Source organism: Bicyclus anynana, chromosome 16 (assembly GCF_947172395.1).
Source record: "Bicyclus anynana chromosome 16, ilBicAnyn1.1, whole genome shotgun sequence".
NCBI lineage: Eukaryota > Metazoa > Arthropoda > Insecta > Lepidoptera > Nymphalidae > Bicyclus > Bicyclus anynana.
In genome coordinates this window covers 13,734,101-13,753,623 of record NC_069098.1, presented here as the reverse complement: position 1 = coordinate 13,753,623, position 19,523 = coordinate 13,734,101, and the positions used below count along the sequence as shown (strand labels likewise).

The window sequence follows — 19,523 nt, the reverse complement described above, 5'->3', positions numbered from 1 at the left end:
AAATCATTAATAAATTGCTTAAATTTTCTCCAGCACTCGAGTTAGCAAATACAGGTAAAGAGCTGTGTGATTAGTCTACATCTATCCATATCAGAGTAAGCAATAATGATCGAAGAATGAATATTTTTGACATTTACAATATTTATGTTAAAGCGTTTTAACCGCTAGTTTCGCGGCTCCAAAAGATTAATAACTCGAGATGACCGAGGCCTGATACACTTTTCGAATCTAGGTGAATTTCAAACCCGATTGTGTAGCAATTTAATGCTAAACCTACTTATTTTTAATGATTTTTTTCTTTTTAACTTTTTATTATTGACAATGAAAATAATCATAGCAATTGTGTGCAAAATAAGAGATTCTGGGTTCTAAAAGAGCTTTTTTCTTTCAAGAAAAGGAGGTTGGAGGAGGAGTTTCCCAATGTCCCAAGGAGTTTAGGAAGTTGGTTATGTAACACCTATGTACCTTATGTATATGTTATAGATCAAACAAACTTCCATGTGAAGTTCGATTATTATGAGTTGCTTCATTAGAATACATGATTTTTACAATGTAGTTACCAAGTAAATAGGGAAACTATATTATAAAAATCATATAATGATGCAACGAAATATAATGAATAATTACTCAGTCAAACATTATCAACTAAACCCACCAACTCGCATTTTAGCAATTTGGTGGGTCAAATCTGTCTCCTATTAGGAAAAATGGCTTGGTCCTGACTATCTTTCAGTCTGAAAATATAAAAGATTTTTATTTTTTATTATGCCTAACATATTTTTTACATAAAAAAGTTACCAGTGTAATAAATTATATTAATGTGTAATAAATAAAAATAACATGAAAATTTAAAATTATTTATTTATATTATTCTTTTTTATGTACACTAAAGCTATATACACACAGTTTAGGTCCATATTAGATACATTAATTACATCGTCCAAAAGCGTCCGATACAAACGTCCCGTACTATACAATAAGGCTAAGTGTACACCAGTCAATAAGATTAAAAACACGACCACTAAAAACCATTAAGGCTTAACTGATCTTATTTATATGGAAAATTACAGTTCTGGTCATTCCTTTTAATTCTTTTTTTGGATTAAATTAGTCAAGAAACTCCGCTTGATATGTCCAAACAATAAAAATATAAAACATAATATTTGTTTTAAAATATATTCCATGTACACCAGCCTTAACAATAAACAATTGCTACACGAATATAGACTTTAATATGCGGTAAATAAAGGGTCAACCGCGTGTTCTCAAACATTACTCTGTATTTCCACCAATAAGATCCCTGAATTTTAATATCACGTCATTTATCGGTAATCTGATTGGCGGGACAGACTTTAGCGTTGTAATGGACCGTATACATTGCAATGTTTGTGATCACGGACATTGACATAATTACGAGTAAACATAATGACTTCCAATTCAAAAATAAGCTGTCACACATTATAAGAACTTCTTACAGCAACTGTACCATAGACAGACATGCAAGCCTGACATTGTACTACTTCTCTAAACCAGGGCCACGTCGATTCTCTTTCTACAAACGCTAACGTTTCGAAATCTAACAAAATGTATGGGAATGACAGATCCGATCGACAGTGATCACGTGACCTGACGATAGTGACTGTCATTCCCATACATTTTTAAACTTTCGAAGCGTTTGTAGAAAGCTGGGAAATGGCTTATTTAAATTTTTTTTTAAATATATAAAATAAGATCACGCTTGACCAAGATCTAACATGGTAAGTGTTGATGTGACGTATGATGGACCGCGATTGCTTGAAATTGTCTGTTCACTCTTTCTTTCTTTTTGGGTATCTTTATAACAATAATAATATCCAAATTGTAAGAAAACAAGACAGACACATTCCTAAATCGATTCACTTTCTACAATAGCTAACTCTTTGAAAATAAATGTATGGGAATATCATATTAGATCGATTGGTTGATCCCGTGACGTCTCGATCACGAATGTCGTTCCCATACAGTTTTTAGTTTTCCAAGCGTTTGCGTTTGTAGAAAGACAATCGATTTGTAACGTGGCTAGAGACCCAGACCCTAGCCATGTGTAGGAGAAAAGATGGCATAACGCTTTGTGTGTTAGGTTTATCAACAATATTTGAAAGTTCTTATAATGTGATTCGGCTATATCATTACTATTATAAAGAGTAAAAAATTAATTTGTACGTTTACATGCTCTATGTATGAAAATACAGTATAGAATATAGGTGTTATATTTTCGTCTATAGCACACTTTTTAATTAAAATACTTAAACGTAATATTGAACTTTATTATATTAATACATATTAACATAATATCCATAAATTATATTTTATAACTTATCAATAAACAAATTAATTTAACTAGCGTTATTTAAAATACGAGAAAAAGTACAAGATGTATATTATAAATACGCAGTTTTTTACTGGGGTAGGTACCTAACAGTAAAAATAAAAAAAAAAACAATTTTTCGTTTTTATATGTATAAAATTATAAATACATGAAAGTACGCATGCTACTTGTTTCCATAAATCACACAACTACAGGTTTTTGAGACTTTGTTAAAAATATTCATAGGTATTCATAATGTTTCATAAGAAAAAGAAACATAAACATTGAATAAATTCAAAAATTAAAACCACTACCTTCATTATAGTAAAATTAATGTTTAGTGTAAATATTCCGATTTTTTGGTTATATTCGAAAAAATATGTTAAATAAAATATAGATAAATAAATCCAATTTTGGTTACACACTCAGATCATATCAGGTCCAAAATAATGAGATTTTAATATAATTTCAAGTACTTATGTATTTAAATAAGCCCCAAAAAAAAGTATATTTTTTTAATCGATCGAAACTGATATTTTAGGAATGTGAAGTTACTCGGAATCAACTTTATAGGAATTATACGATTAAACTGTCATTAAAAAAAATTGATTGTAAAATGATTTTATAGATTACTATAAAAAAATAATAATATCGATAAAAAATCAATGTTATTAAAATTAACAGAATTAAAGTTAAATAATCACTGTTGCTAAATTAAACTGAGTTAAAAATAAACAATCTCGATAATTTGAGCTGGATCGTAATTACGGTAAAATAATTAAATGTTCTTAAATAAATTTGAGTAGAGCAACTTTGAAATAAATGATGTAAAATTAATAAAATTAACAACTTCGTTACATTAAATTAATTGGTATAACAGTAAAATAATAAACATTATGTTGTTAAATTAATTTGAGTAGTATTTTGAAATAAACAATGAGGAATATGCATGTATTTTCAACTGACGAAAACAGAGAGAAGGTTAAAAATTCGACGTGTAATTTTTTTTATGTAAGAACACGTGTAACTTTTTACTGAATAGTCCGATTTTAATATGTTTTTCATCTATTTATGACATTGCAAAACTAAGATTTTTGATGTTGTTTTGAAAACGACTGGAACCATTATTATTTAGTGAAATATAAACAAATGTCACATACATACGCCCCATCCTTACTTACGCAACACCGGCGTGGTACTCCCTAGCAGGTGAAAACAACAGAAAAACCCTGAGAGCCCAACAGTCGAAGGCACTAAGACAAATAACGCAAGCCCCTCGATTCGTGAGAAACCGTACAATCGAGCGAGACCTCCGAATAGAGACGCTAGATGAAGTCATCAAAGACCAGGCAATCAGAGCTTATGCCCGAACTGAAACGGCGCTACATCCCCATATTAGGGATATAGCGCCGTGGCATGCCCGCCCCCCTGACAGGTTGGCTCTACCCAGAGACATCCTGTTAGGGAACCAATAAGAGGAAGGAAATAACAAATGGCTTCAATCCGAAAGGCCTTTAAAGGACACTATAGAAAGAAGAGAAGACAATATAAACGCTAAGAAGAAGCAAATCTAATACCTCCACCCGGAGGTTCATCCAAGGACCGTAGTGTGTTTACACTACGCGTAGAGTGACCACACGCAGGGGGCGGAAGCCCCGGTCGTGTCTCCCCCCGGGCCCTTGCGGGCCCGAGAGAAGAAAATACACAAACAAATGTCATATTTTAAGCATTCAAAATACAGTTTGGTTGTCAGAAACATTCTAATTCAAATTTTTATAATTAAAATGTTTCTGAATGAAATTTTAGAATTAGAATGTTAAATAAAATAATACCGTTTCTTCACTTTTATAACGGACCAGTAAATACATTACATTGACTTTACCGGGAATTTTTTATTATATTTTAAGCATTCAAAACACAGTTTGGTTGTCAGAAACATTCTAATTTCATTTTAATAAAAAATTAAATAAAAATAAATAATACCACTTATATAACGGACCAATAGCGAATGTCACTTTTATAACCGACCAATAGCGAACATTACATTGAATTAACTGGATTTTTTTAACAACTAAAATTCCTGAGTAAATTAATTCTTCCTTTAATTCAAATTACATGCATATTGCCGATTGTGTAAAATTAAACTAAGATGTTAATATTAAAATGACAGTTTTTAACTTGCAAATAGAAGAAAAGATAATTTTGTTTTATCTTTCTTAAAGTCTACAGATAGGCCTATGTTAGTTAAATTAAATAAAAACATTTATGTGTTAGCTTAAATAAATAAAAATAATAAACCCTTTAGGCGCTATAATTCGATTCAGTGAAGTATTGAGCACCTGTAGATGACTCATCAGGTAAATTAGTTAGCAGCCATCCAGGTAAATTAGTTTTTAATTGCCCTCCGTTAAATGCCACCTTGTATAATCGGATGCAATCTTTCTGACGTCCAGGAAATATTCAGACCAATAAGTATAGGACCTGCCTCGCTAGACGTTACTGTTCTGTCAAAGTATATGATCAACGATCTAATGCGATTATAATTATGTTTCGGTTTAAAGAATTATTTCTCCAAAAATATGCTTCGTATATCGCTACGCGCAGGTCACATACAAAGGCGACTGTCGCGCTCGGTGTAAACCCTGTCGCCGCGCTCCTACGTTACCGCTGACACCTAAAATCTTGTATTGCACAGGTTAACGCACGATGTTCCGATACGTCACAAAGGTTGCGTCAAATTATACGTGCTCCTAAATGCCACCTTGTACGTGCACCATAAAATAAAGAATATATACAGGGTGCTCCGGAGTATCTCCCATAACTTCAAGGTATTAACGTGACCACATATAGTGACTGAATTGCATAACTAATATTTTTTTAACTGCAAAAATATATACACTCAGAGGCACAATTATCCGCCCACTTTAATATGACGCGAGTATATTAAAGTGGGCGGATAACTGTGCCTCTGAGTATATATGTGTTTTCATACAAAGTAATTCAAACAATACCGACTATCCATATAACACACGCCTTTAAGCAACAAATGCATTTTCAAATATAAATACGTCATTATCCTAAGAATGCGTATAATGACACATTTTAAGATCTATTTATAAAAGAAATATTATTTACTCATTTAAAAATAATAAGAAAATATTAATTTTACAACACATGTTCCTTGAACATTTTGAATTATTTTTTGTTAAAGAAACCTTTAGAGTTCTGAGAAATACTTCCGAGCACTCTGTATATGACGTTGGCACCACCATAGTTTATCACATGCAGCTTCGTGTATATGTCACCGTTAAATTGTAAAATACGTCAGTTTATAATCTCACTCGCGATATTGTAATCTGTTGTTATATTGTGAACTGAACATACTGATTACAATTTAACGTGTTATTTTCCGGTATATTATAATCTATTGAAGTGTAACCGTTAAATTGTCAATCAGGATAAATTTACCATAGAGTTACATAAATATTACAGCGGGCATAATAAAAGTAGTAAAAAAATTACAATAGACAAATCAAAGAAAAAAGAAAAAGAAAGAAAATCGGAGGGGTGGCCACTGCGTTTCTTAATTTTATAAACACTGTTCTTCCATTAGTAAAATGTTGTTATTGTTAATTATAAGTATAATTTTGTCAAATCTCAAGTTAGGTTAGGTTAGAAAACAAAAACTCTCGCACTTACATTTGTCTTTAGCTATAATAAATAAATACGTGATGTCACAAATCTTGAAGTATTTTATTTGACATATGTATTTTATTCATAATTCTATGGACACAACGGTCTGCTGTAAGGCCGACCTACCAGGGGCAAGTTCGGACAGTTGACTGAATATACCGAAAAATAACACGTTAAATTGTAGTCAGCACTTTCAGTTCACAATATGACGGCAGATTATAATATCACGAGTGAGATTATAAACTAACGTATTTTACGATTTAACTGTAACATATACAGCGCAAACTATACGTATTCATAGTACAAAAAACACATCTAAACTTGTGCAATATAATTAATTCTAAACGAAACACAACATGCGAAGATCGATTAATCACGATATACGTCTTTGCCGACCAAAGCCTCCCATCAGCCAAAACGTAACGTAACGTACACTCAAAACGATATATTGCCATCCTTTTCTACATTTAACATTCTGAAAAGGATAAAAACTACTGTCTATCAATAACATAGTTAACAGATTTGCGTCCTTCGAATTCTAACCGCCAGTCTAATCGCTTGTGCATACCGAACCGTGTAAACGCAAGCGAATTTGAACTTAATATTCAAACATCACAAATCACAAATTCCATTAACAACTAAACTCTAGCGTATGTAATTCGGCTAAGCTTATGTTAACAATATATAGTCTAAGATCAGACATAAGGAATATATACCCTCATCTGTTATTTATTTGGGATAAGAAATAAATTGTAGAAAACATTCACATTGACACATATTAAATAGGTAGTTGAATATTTAGATAGATCTAATAACCAGAACAAAGGCAACGTAATACAGTAAAATGAAGCATAAAATAAGCTTTCATTTGACATATTAGACGACTAAATAATGGATGAGAGTATAAAACATTAATTAACTGTTTATATCTGGCAACCCCACAGTTGCAATGTGAAAGAAGCAACCGCAACGTTGTTAATTCTGTTGGGTATATTATTATTTTAACCAGTGTATGATTTTTATTAATTAAGCAAAGAGATTGTAGATTAAATAAATTTAATAAAAAAAAATATCATTAAAATACTCCGTAATTTTACTTGACAACCTATTTGCAATGTGTCAATGTGGATATTTTCCATTATTTATTTCTTATCACAAATAAATAACAGATGAGGGTATATATTCCTTATGCCGGATCTCGTACTAAAACGCATTTAGACCGCGTCCAAATATAGCAACATGAACACTATTGTCTTTCACAGAACTTTCTACTTTTTGAAATCTGTTACTGATCGATATATTTAGGTAATGCTGAATATATTTAATGTTTGAGATTAATTTGTCTAACACATAACTGGATACTTTTACTTTTGTGCAAAAAAACATAACACATTTGTATTGTGAACTGCCGTAAGCATTTGATTACGTCAATCATGAAAGTCCGTGGGTGCCTTTCATAGACGCGAAAATGCCGTTTATGTGCTGTGGACTCATTACAAACCTGGACCTGTGGCCAAGTTACACAATCGAATCGCTTTCTACAAACGCTAACGCTTCAAAAAATAATAAATGAATGGGGATAAATTATCCATCTTATAGGTTGATCACGTGAACTATCGATATTGAATGTCATTCCCATACATTTTTACCCAATTACTGTGTAGAAAGCATTTAGAAAACAGTCGAGATCAATCCATAAAATAATAACACACAAAAATCATCCTATTCAGTATTGGTCCCAGCTGTTTTTTAATTATTGCTTTCTATATTTCTGTTTAGAATAATTATAATTATTGTTTCATTTATTTTCGGTTTTTATGTTTTATGCAGTCGTTTTTTTATTTAAAGTATTGTTTCATTTAGTTTTTGAAGCGTTAACGTTTGTTGAAAGAGAATTGATGTGTAACTTGGCCATTGACTATGTATTGCAGAAGTAATTTTCCATTTTGTAACTATTATGCATATTATCCTAGTTAAAAACTTTGTGACCGTCACTGGTTAGAGTATATAAAACTACTAAACAAATTAATAAGTAACTTAAAATTCATACTTTTCTATTTTAATGGGTGTCTCTCAAGGTTCAACTTTGGGTCCCTTTTTATTTATAATATACAATATAATATGATCAGTAACTTAACTCTCATACAGATTGTATTAACGAGTAGAATGCTATATTGAACGCGGTCCGCGTGACGTACTAGAATACAATGGTCTATAAGTCCTTCTGTCTCGTGTCGGAGTACTGAGGCACGTGCTTGTACTCCGGGAAGGGATACAGCACCAGGTGGTCCGCGGTCTTGTACCACGGGATAAGGCCATTCTGGAAACCAATGATTAGTGAAAAATTTTACTGTCCCATATTGAGATACTGGATAAACACACGTGTGCGCAATGATGGCGGTCTGTTGTTAGTATAAAAATAAAAAACAATCATATTATACAAAAATACGTTGTACTGTTACCCTACAATATTATCAATCAAGAGGTCTTAGCCATTCAATTACCAGTTTGAAAAAAAGACATTACGCAAATACTGACAGCGGGTATTTCTTAGTCACTGCGACAAATAACTATTACGGATTTTTTTTTTATTCTTTACAAGTTAGCCCTTGACTACAATCTCACCTGATGGTAAGTGATGATGCGGAAGCGGGCTAACTTGTTAGGAGGAGGATGAAAATCCACACCCCTTTCGGTTTCTACACGGCATCGTACCGGAACGCTAAATCGCTTGGCGGTACGTCTTTGTCGGTAGGGTAGTAACTAGCCACGGCCGAAGCCTCCCACCAGCCAGACCTGGACAAATTAAGAAAATCTCAATCTGCCCAGCCGGGGATCGAACCCAGGACCTCCGTCTTGTAAATCCACCGCGCATACCACTGCGCCACGGAGGCCGTCAAAAATGACGATGACGTAATTGCACTAAAATAATGAAGAAGATTGACCGTGTTCTTCATTCAAATCCTCTGGAAATTTAACAAAGTTTGTAACTCAATAAACTTGTTCATTCTAAAGTCTCTATTACATTCAAAATAAGGTTTTAAGTCGATTGTGGAGGAGGCGCTTACGTGCAAGTTTACCGTGACGTAGGCGGCGGCGCCAAGCGTCGCTTAGAAATCAAGGAGTAAGTTAATGTATTCTAATAATCATGTACTGTACGCTGTTGATTACAAATAAATAAATATAAAGAACAAAGAAAAGGCGAATTACAATATTTTTAAAATTATCTACAGTAGGCATAACTTACCAAGTTAGTTCGCTTGTTGGTTCCACGCCCAAAACCGTTCCAATGGTTGCCGGCGACGCCGATCAAATCACCGACCTGATTGAAACAAATTCATTTAATTTTAAAATAGCCACTTTTGATTATTAATGTGAGAAAAATCTGAGTATTTTGAGTTTATTCGGACGAAAGCTAATGTAATAGTCGAGTCCGCTCTGAACACGAGGCGTGTGGTTGAGCAGTAAACAAAAACATATCTCAGCCAGTTACAAATAGTTGAGCAGTGCGGTATGGTGCAATGTCAGAGTAAACTCGACCTGTAGTGTAGTATCGACCACAGAACAGACAACGCTAACAGCTTACGCTTTTAGCAATAGAAGTAGCAAGGGGGCGTGGCCCGCGTACACCCCGGTGTGCGGAACATCGCAAGCGTATCCGCGCATGTACTAGCAGTCTTGTTTTGTTCTGTGACAAAAGGAATAAATAATATTCAACTCTAAAGTAAGGGTGACATATTTCATATTTCACTAAATATTAAGCAGCCATTTAGGCCACGCCCCTGGGTACGCTGGTTTCAATACAAAGAATTGACACTTTATAAATCTAGTTACCTCTTATATCTGTGGTATCGACTTTTTTAAGTGTTTCTTTTGGGAATGGGAAAGTAAATAAGTTATCATCTGCCTGGAGCTGACGGCCGAAGTAGTAGATGTCGTCCAGAGAGTGGACGCTGTCAGCACGTCTGAAGCTCAGACCCACCACGTCATCAGTGCACGCACCTGGAACGAGAGCTCCTGCGAGCCGGCGGCGCTGTGCGGCATGACGGCGCGCCGGTCGTGCGCGTTCTGTCCGCCGAAGTAGTAGATGTCGTCCAGCGAGTGGACGCTGTCAGCACGTCTGGAGCTCAGACCCACCACGTCATCAGTGCACGCACCTGGAACGAGAGCTCCTGCGAGCCGGCGGCGCTGTGCGGCATGACGGCGCGCCGGTCGTGCGCGTTCTGTCCGCCGAAGTAGTAGATGTCGTCCAGCGAGTGGACGCTGTCAGCACGTCTGGAGCTCAGACCCACCACGTCATCAGTGCACGCACCTGGAACGAGAGCTCCTGCGAGCCGGCGGCGCTGTGCGGCATGACGGCGCGCCGGTCGTGCGCGTTCTGTCCGCCGAAGTAGTAGATGTCGTCCAGCGAGTGGACGCTGTCAGCACGTCTGGAGCTCAGACCCACCACGTCATCAGTGCACGCACCTGGAACGAGAGCTCCTGCGAGCCGGCGGCGCTGTGCGGCATGACGGCGCGCCGGTCGTGCGCGTTCTGTCCGCCGAAGTAGTAGATGTCGTCCAGCGAGTGGACGCTGTCAGCACGTCTGGAGCTCAGACCCACCACGTCATCAGTGCACGCACCTGGAACGAGAGCTCCTGCGAGCCGGCGGCGCTGTGCGGCATGACGGCGCGCCGGTCGTGAGCGTTCTGTCCGCCGAAGTAGTAGATGTCGTCCAGCGAGTGGACGCTGTCAGCACGTCTGGAGCTCAGACCCACCACGTCATCAGTGCACGCACCTGGAACGAGAGCTCCTGCGAGCCGGCGGCGCTGTGCGGCATGACGGCGCGCCGGTCGTGAGCGTTCTGTCCGCCGAAGTAGTAGATGTCGTCCAGCGAGTGGACGCTGTCAGCACGTCTGGAGCTCAGACCCACCACGTCATCAGTGCACGCACCTGGAACGAGAGCTCCTGCGAGCCGGCGGCGCTGTGCGGCATGACGGCGCGCCGGTCGTGCGCGTTCTGTCCGCCGAAGTAGTAGATGTCGTCCAGCGAGTGGACGCTGTCAGCACGTCTGGAGCTCAGACCCACCACGTCATCAGTGCACGCACCTGGAACGAGAGCTCCTGCGAGCCGGCGGCGCTGTGCGGCATGACGGCGCGCCGGTCGTGAGCGTTCTGTCCGCCGAAGTAGTAGATGTCGTCCAGCGAGTGGACGCTGTCAGCACGTCTGGAGCTCAGACCCACCACGTCATCAGTGCACGCACCTGGAACGAGAGCTCCTGCGAGCCGGCGGCGCTGTGCGGCATGACGGCGCGCCGGTCGTGCGCGTTCTGTCCGCCGAAGTAGTAGATGTCGTCCAGCGAGTAGAAGCTGTCGGACGCGTCCACGCGGTTCGTCTGCATCATCTCATACGCCACGCGACCCACCTATCCGACAGAAATTAATTATTTTTTTAAGTAAATCTTTTATACTGCCACTGGTAGATGGGTTACGAACTCAGACCAATCATTGTATAGGACCTGTCTCGCTAGACGTTACTTTTCTGTCAAATTTTATGATCAACGATCTAATCTATACTAATATTATATAGCTGAAGAATTTGTTTGTTTGTTTGTTTGTTTGTTTGATTGAACGCGCTAATCTCAGGAACTGCTGGTCCGATTTGAAAAATTCTTTCAGTGTTAGATAGTCCATTTATCGAGGAAGGCTATAGGCTATATATTATCCCCATATTCCTACGGGAACGGGAACCACGTGGGAGAAACGCGCGGCGACAGCTAGTGCGATTATAAAAACTGTCTCTATAGAGTCAATGTTTCATTGTAGTGATCGTGTTCGTCGGTTAAAGAGCTCCGAAAAAATACCTTTTTGTGTAGTTGAATGGTGTAAAATACGGGCAAAAACTTCAAGTTTAGTATAATATATATAGCAAATCTTAGCTCGTTTTCCTCAGAAAATGACAGACAATTTTGTTCGTGAATATGGGTGCGATACTGGTCCTTCTATAGTTGGTCTGAGGTTACAAAGTGTCAAATCGCTAGTTTGACATTATAGAGTTACACTATAGTTTTCGCTACATGGACGGGTCGCCCATAAGCTCAATAATGTCAAAGGTTGGTCTCTCCTGGCTGCTGAAGGTAGCCGCCATCAGCTCTGTAAAGTTAAAGGTTGGTCTCACCTGGCTGCTGAAGGTAGCCGCCATCAGCTCTGTTAAGTCAAAGGTTGGTCTCACCTGGCTGCTGAAGGTGCACACGAGGTAGTCGCACATGGCCAGCATGTGCAGGTCCACCAGCAGCCCGGTGAGCGACAGCGGCGTGTATCTGCGGTGCGTCGCCGCCGTCTTCGCTATGGACGGGTCGCCCAGGAACTCGTAGTCGGGGTATTTCTTTCTTGCATCTTCTAACACCTGTAAGAAGTGAGGAGGAGGAGGAGATCATATAAGTAAGGATTGTACAGTTGTTGATACAGTTGAGAGGGGGGTCGTGTATCTGGGCATATTTGAGAGAGTGCATGCCCATTGTCAGTTCTATGAGCAATCTGAAATACGCTGTAGAATTGATTAGCACCTATTATCATGTAGACACGAAAAATCCCAGTGCATATTCGTCAGAAGTTTTTAATTTTGAACAAAATTACTACCACTCGCTTTAACGTTTCTACAAAGTCCTGAAATAAGCAGAGTAGTGTGAGGCGTTTCATGGTCGAAGATCGGATTGCTTCGAATCCTTTGAATCGAGTAAAAACTGACAACGACCGAAGGTTGCGAGGCGAGTTTGCACGAAGCGGAGCAAAGTTTGTGCCGAAACTATTATATATAACGGAGAATAACTAAATTCCACTTCTGATAACGGAAAAGCCGTATCCTCATTGAAATAATTCAGGACAGAACAGCTGACTGACCTGACATTGGCCATCGGCACTGCCGTTTGCACTAGGTTCACTTCGCACAACCTCACTAATCGCTTACACAATTTACCACTCAAATCACTCTCCCATAACAACCCATAAAGCATATCCCATAACAACCCATAAAGGATTATTATCTTACTAAAGATGTGGACGGATAGAACAAGAATGACATCGCCAGCACTCGACAGCAGTCTCTCACTACTCAAAAGTTACGTGAGTATCTTGTAGGTGTTTTTTTTATTTTAATCGTTAATTTAATTTTTCCGTGTATAGGATGTTGAGCTGTGTACGTGGCGGCACCTGAACTGGGTCCTAACTGAAAATCAGTGCTGCATACTTCTTTTTTGTGTAGAAAGTATGTCGCAAAATGCTGAGTTAAGGCCTTATTCTAGGTTATGCCACATATAGCAAGGCATTCTTCTTTCATTGCTCCACTTATGGAATAATTTAGACTTTAAGAATGTGATAAGTGGCATTACTTGAAAACAAAGATCTTTCTTTCTACTCCCTACGTATTTTCATACTATCTCAGCTCATGACCACGAGCCAACCGATCGAATAACTGACTCGCGCCGACATATAGAAATAACTTTGATCAACTCTGCGAGTAGTGTATTAGGGGTAGTATTATGCAGCTTCTTCTTCTTAGAGTGCCTCTCCATTACTGAAGGTCGGCGGTCAGCTTTCTAAACTTTTCCTTGTCCATGGCTACGCGGAAAAGTTCTTCGACGGTCTTTATGCCAGTCCACTCCCTTATATTTCGTAGCCAGGACTTCTTTCTTCTTCCTACACCTCTTTTGCCTGCAATCTTGCCCATCATGATGGTTTGAAGCAAACGGTATCTTTCGTGTCGCAAAATATGCCCTAGATACGATATCTTCCGCTGTTTAATATAAATATAATAATTATGTAGCTTAGTAAATAGTAAAAGAAACTTACGTTAGCGTCGTCCGTGGCCAAGTACACTCGTCGCTTGTCCACGTAGTGCGTGAGCTCGAGCGTCGCGTAGTAGTCCTTGACGTGCAGCATGTACTCGTCTATGTGGTGGAACGCCGCCTCCGTGCCCACCTTGTCCGTCCTCCTTATGTGAACCCTGAGATACAAAAACTACTAGATATACGACGAAACACGATAAGTAGGACCTAACAAATGAACTAACTAAAAATGGCTATGTCGTTAGTCTATACACCGTAGAAGTAGATGCGAGAGGATTACCAGCAAAATCTCTCTATAACTTGCTTAAAGAAGAAAGTTAGAAGTGCAGCTCATTCAATATTAGAACTATCAAAAGCTGCTCTAATAGGATCTTACCAGATTTGGCTAGGCAGGGAGAACACGAGCGGAGGAGGGGAGTGTTGATCGATTGTCAAGGAATTCCTTAACCCTACGTCCAGATCACAAGTCCTGGACTTTGCTCGGAGTTTTTCTCTTTACCACGCGATGGACCCGGCACCCGGACGGTTAATTCATGAATTGAAAGATATTCGTCTCATAACACGTAAATGAAGTTCTGTCAAGTATTTTCTTTTATGTACGTATTCGAATTCTCACTCTACCTTTTACTATAAACGCGGAAAGTTTTGAATGTTTGATACTCTTTCACGCAAAATGGAATTACTTCTGATTGGATTTGGTTGAAATTTGAAATGGAAATATAAATTATAATTTAACACGTAAGCTACTTTTTGATACCGAAAAATCCGCGGTTAACGCGGACGTTCGTCGCGGTCATTCATTCGTATAAGGACTCCTATTGTATAGTAGTGTTTAACAGAAAGATGGCCCACATAATGGCACAACTGTATACCTACAGTCAACGACAACATATGACGTGACGGGTAGCAGCGATAGTGATTGTCCTATCATTTTGTGGTAGAGGAAACACCTCGATCAGGTCCCAGGACTTGTGACCTTGGGTGTAGGTTTAAGGATCACTCTAAAATACATAAACACTCTCCTCCCCTGACCGACATGTTCTCCATGCCCAAACTAAACAATTTATGATCAATATTTATAACAAAACATTATTGCACAAAATCACTAACGCGACTAGCAGCGTGACGGTATTCACGCTGCCTAACAAACAACTGTGCTCAAGTAATCAAATACCATTTTATTTATACTATCACTGTTGCAACAACTTCGTACAAAGACCTCCCCTCTACAACAACATAAATAATGAATTTTAATACCACCCGTAAAACCTGAAAGGACGTCCTTTCCTTCTGAACGCAACGAACCTCCACAACAACCTTCTTTCATACATACACTTGGTCTGCCTGTCTGTCATCTTGCCACAGCATTCAAACCCAAATGGACTTCCTGGAATACGAGTATATTGACTATACTAATAAAAAAACAGTGAAACTCACCCGACTATCGGAGTTTTAAAGTTCATCTTGGCGATGGTGTCGTTGATGGCTTTCTGCATGGCGGCGCGCGGCTTGAGGATGTACTTCAGCATCTGCCCCACCCACCACGACGAGGGGTCGCCGTTGAACCGGACTATCCTGCACAATACCACTATAATTTTTATCTATTCTAATATTCCACTTGAGCGCCGCATGGCGCATATCGACCACACCCAATTTGACAGATAACTGCCCCCGGGTACTATTCTACGACGACAAAACGACAAATTCCAGTTAACCCATTTAGACCTACCGTATCACATAGGATACACCAAATGTAATAAATTTTTATTAAGTACCCTTGATACCAATTTGCTTACTTATGGTGTCAATGTCAAGTGTAAAGTGTAAATATTACTCCAAAAAAAATTTGTAACTATATTTGACTTTATTAGATGATGATAACCGCAGAGCTAATCGTTTATATCAATTACATTTCTACCTATAGAACAAGAGCCTACGATAGCTTAATTTACGAAGACTGAAAGTTTGTAAGCCCATACTTCTATAATAGGTTAGTATGGTAGCCAATTATGGAGTCTGGGTCGTGGTGGCTTCGGAAGATAGCCACTTTAAAGGGTCCAGATCTTTAGTCGGGCAATTAGTATAAAACACGATTTTTTTATATTTCCTATAAGGGTTTCCAACATAGAATGAGGTATATAGGTCTGTCTGGATAGTGTATGCTCTTTGTCAACTGAGACCATTTATAAAGTTTATCACACCTTAGGTGGGGAGTAGGAGGTTACCTGTGTGCCAAATCCGAAGGTACCGCTAGAGGCAGGAACTTGGGCTTCTGTGTTATTGAATCTATGAACGGCAGTGACACCACCTTCGCATCGTACGAGGCTGAAAGAAAGATATTTTGAGTAAATACGCATACTTAATATATGTCGCCACGAAGAGCCGTGATAGCCCAGTGGATATGACCTATGCTTCCGATTCCGGGGGTTGTGGGTTCGAATCCGGTCCGGGGCATGAAACTCCAACTTTTCAGTAGTGTGCATTTTAAGAATTTAAATATCACGTGTCTCAAACGGTGAAGGAAAACATCGTGAGGAAACCTGACTACCAGAAAAATTTCTTAATTCTCTGCGTGTGTGAAGTTTGCCAATCCGCATTGGGTCAGCGTGGTGGGCCACTAGCCCTCCAGACTGAGCTATGAAGCGAAAACGGACTGACGGACATGGCAAAACTATAAGAGTCTTTTGTTGACTGCGAAACCCGGAAAAAATAGTATCCCTATCCCTTACTTGTTTTTGAGGGTAAAATTAATTGTAACTACCCAACGACGCTGACTATGGGCCTTATTAGAATGCTCAAAGTCACTTAGCGGGCGATGGAGCGAGCTATTCTTGGAGGTTCTCAGCGTGATCGTATCAGGAATGAGGAGATCCGCAGACTAACCAAATTCACTGATATAGCTCATCGAGTCGCGAAGCTGAAGTGGCAATGGGCACGCCAAATAGTTTGTCTGCTGGAATAGCGAATATAGTATAGCTGGAATATAGTAGCGACCCCGCACTCGAAAACGCAGTGTTGGTTGACCCCCCATTAGGTGGACCGAGGATATCAAGCGGGTTGCAGGGAGCCGCTGGATGCTGGCGCCTCGAGACCGTTGTGCCTGGAGGTCCATTCAAAAAGCCTATGGTCCATAGTCCAGCAGTGGACGTCTATCGGCTGATAAGGTAGGTAAGGTAAGGCAAAATGTCCAATTGCGCTAAACCGAAAATATCGCTGTCCCTTTTGTTGCATTAGGGCGAAAGAGAGAGAGCGATATTCCTGGCATACTGAGATTTATATCGTGTTTTAGTTAAATATGAACTCACCAGGCCACTGGACCACTTTATCGTCATACGCCGTGGTGCAGCTGTCAGAGATGGGGTGGAAGACGTACTCCCACCCCTTGTTGTTGTATCTCCAGCCCTTCGAGTTGAGGATGAGGGTGCGCTCCGTCGCGTACGCAAATATGAGGCAGTACACGATGTGGTGGAGTTGACAGCCGAAACCGCAGCCCTGGTATGGAGAAACGTAGAAAATTATAGTCAAACAGGGTAGTTGACTCATATCAAAGGTACAATAAAAGCCAAAAAAAGCTATGACGTGACATTAATGTGCCGAGTTCAGAAATGATCCATGGTTTTATCAATAGCTTTCATAGCTGTAAATCATATCTAATCAAACTTTTCTTCTTTTTAAAGCCAGTAAAGTGACGGCACATTACTTTTCGAGTTACTCTCAGCAAGCCCTTTCAATCAATACGCATATTGTAGGGGTGCATAGAAAACTTAGTCCGCCATGTATATGAAGTCCGCCATATTGGAGAGTGACGTCACTTTATTTTTCGAGTTACTCTCAGAAAGCCTTTTTATTAAATACCCATTTTGCAAGGGTGCATAGAAAACTTAGTCCGCCATGTATATGAAGTCCGCCATATTGGATTCACGTTAGACAATCAAAAAGTTCGCATTATTTTTTTAGTTTCATTTCACTTTCAAGTCATATTTGACCGACCTCCTTTATTTAAACAACATTATTTTCGTATAGTATAATATTCCTTTAAACAAGGGTCCGAAATATACCCATTGTAACAAAAAAATAGTAAAAAAATACTTTAGAAACTGAAGTTGTACGTTGCTTATTTTACCAAACTAACTCAGTTTATTTTAATCAAAACAGTCAAGGGCTAACTTGTTGTTGTAACAAATAAAAAATACTTTATTTTTAATATATTTGAGCACCGTCGCTATTTAAAACATCGTCCATCATAAGGAAGATAAGACCAGATAACAATTAAAATTACGATAACTAGGTTGGTAGTATAAAAATTGCAAAAAAAACCTTCTATTTCTCACGAAAGGTTGAATCGAAGTAATTAATCGGTCTAGTGACCTTTCATAGAAACAATCATAAAAGAGGGTCACAATCACACGTCTGAATGCCGGAAGCGTGCTCTGTTAAGCATGGAGAAGATATATATGTCATCATATTAAATTCATAATATTTATTCTATATTATATCAAAACAAATTTAGGTATTTCGCATATCAACTAGCAGAGTCTCGCGGTTTCATCCACGTAGCTCCGGATTATTTTGAATTATTTTGGAAACACAGGGATAAAATACAGCCTATATTATTCCCTGATTATGTAGCTTTCTATTGGTGAAAGAGTTTTTAAAATCGGTCCAATAGTTTGAGCTTATAAATTACTTGAAAAAATTCAACAGATATCAGATTTAATTCTGTGCATTGAAGAATAAATTAAAAATAAGTAAAATTAAAGTTGGCTAACATGTAGTCGATACTGAAGCCAAAAATATATTTATTTTATTTTTTGTCTATCTGTCCGTCTTTTTGTTGACCTGGTATCACGCTGAAACTACTGAATGAATTCAAATGAAATTCCCGATATAGGCCCGATTTGGGAACATAATACAGAGAGGGGGGTTATGGGATACTTTTAGTCGCGAAAATAAAACAGAAGGGGGTGAAATAGCAATAGGGGCATTTGTAACTGGTGTGTACTATCAGAAAAATACTAAAAATAATGTAATTCAAGATTTTTCTACTTTCTTTTTTATAGTGATTAATGGGCTATTTTTATTATATAAAACATGTGAAACTATAAATAGAAGGGGGTCAAATAGGGTTTGAAAGTTTACATCGATTTACACGCGGACGAAGTCGCAGGCGTCCGCTAGTTAGTACCTATATATATACAATCACAAAAATTCTCATATTTCCTCAAAACATGTGCCACGTATGACGAAATGTGTCGTCGACCCGACACTCTTCTATGTATAGTACACTAAACGGTGAATTTGTTTGCTCAACTAATTATATCTCGGATGACATGCCGACAAACAAACACTGCACCGTTATTATTATAAACATGAAAGATATGAAACATGTGCTTTCGATGCTAACCTCATCATCATCAGCCCATAGTTGACTCACTGCTGAGCATGAGTCTCCTCTCAGAATTAGATTGTTTAGGCTAAGAGTCCACCACGCTGGCCAATTATTTTCATTTCAACACAAAATTACTGAACTGATTTTCATTAAAATAAAATGAGACCAATCTGGAAGTATACTCTTTCAAACAAAAAAAATATTTTCTTGGAGGAGAAACTCCTCCTTTTTTTTGAAGTGGGTTATAAATGCACATAGCTGAAAAGTTGGAG

The 19,523-nt window shown here is 38.6% G+C and overlaps 2 protein-coding genes across 5 annotated transcripts in view; both read right to left on the bottom strand.

Moving 5' to 3' along the window:
• LOC112057155 (uncharacterized) overlaps window positions 1-19,523 on the bottom strand; it is a 228,179-nt gene that overhangs the window by 131,101 nt on the left and 77,555 nt on the right. The gene's annotated exons all lie outside the window — the stretch shown is intronic.
• Window positions 844-19,523, bottom strand: part of LOC112055387 (alpha-(1,6)-fucosyltransferase) — a 52,155-nt gene continuing 33,475 nt past the window's right edge. For 2 of the 4 annotated variants that reach the window (XR_008251565.1, XR_008251564.1), the window contains exons 6-13: window positions 17,168-17,354; window positions 16,088-16,187; window positions 15,300-15,437; window positions 13,867-14,020; window positions 12,197-12,424; window positions 10,043-11,444; window positions 9,288-9,362; window positions 844-8,360 (exon numbers count right to left, since the gene is read on the bottom strand). Coding sequence is in view for 1 of the 4 variants with exons in the window: in XM_052886181.1 (XP_052742141.1) it covers window positions 8,253-8,360; window positions 9,288-9,362; window positions 11,283-11,444; window positions 12,251-12,424; window positions 13,867-14,020; window positions 15,300-15,437; window positions 16,088-16,187; window positions 17,168-17,354 (1,098 nt within the window). In the remaining 3 variants the exon portion in view is untranslated. The remainder of the gene's footprint in view (window positions 8,361-9,287; window positions 9,363-10,042; window positions 11,445-12,196; window positions 12,425-13,866; window positions 14,021-15,299; window positions 15,438-16,087; window positions 16,188-17,167; window positions 17,355-19,523) is intronic. The other 2 variants (XR_008251566.1, XM_052886181.1) reach the window with 2 other exon arrangements.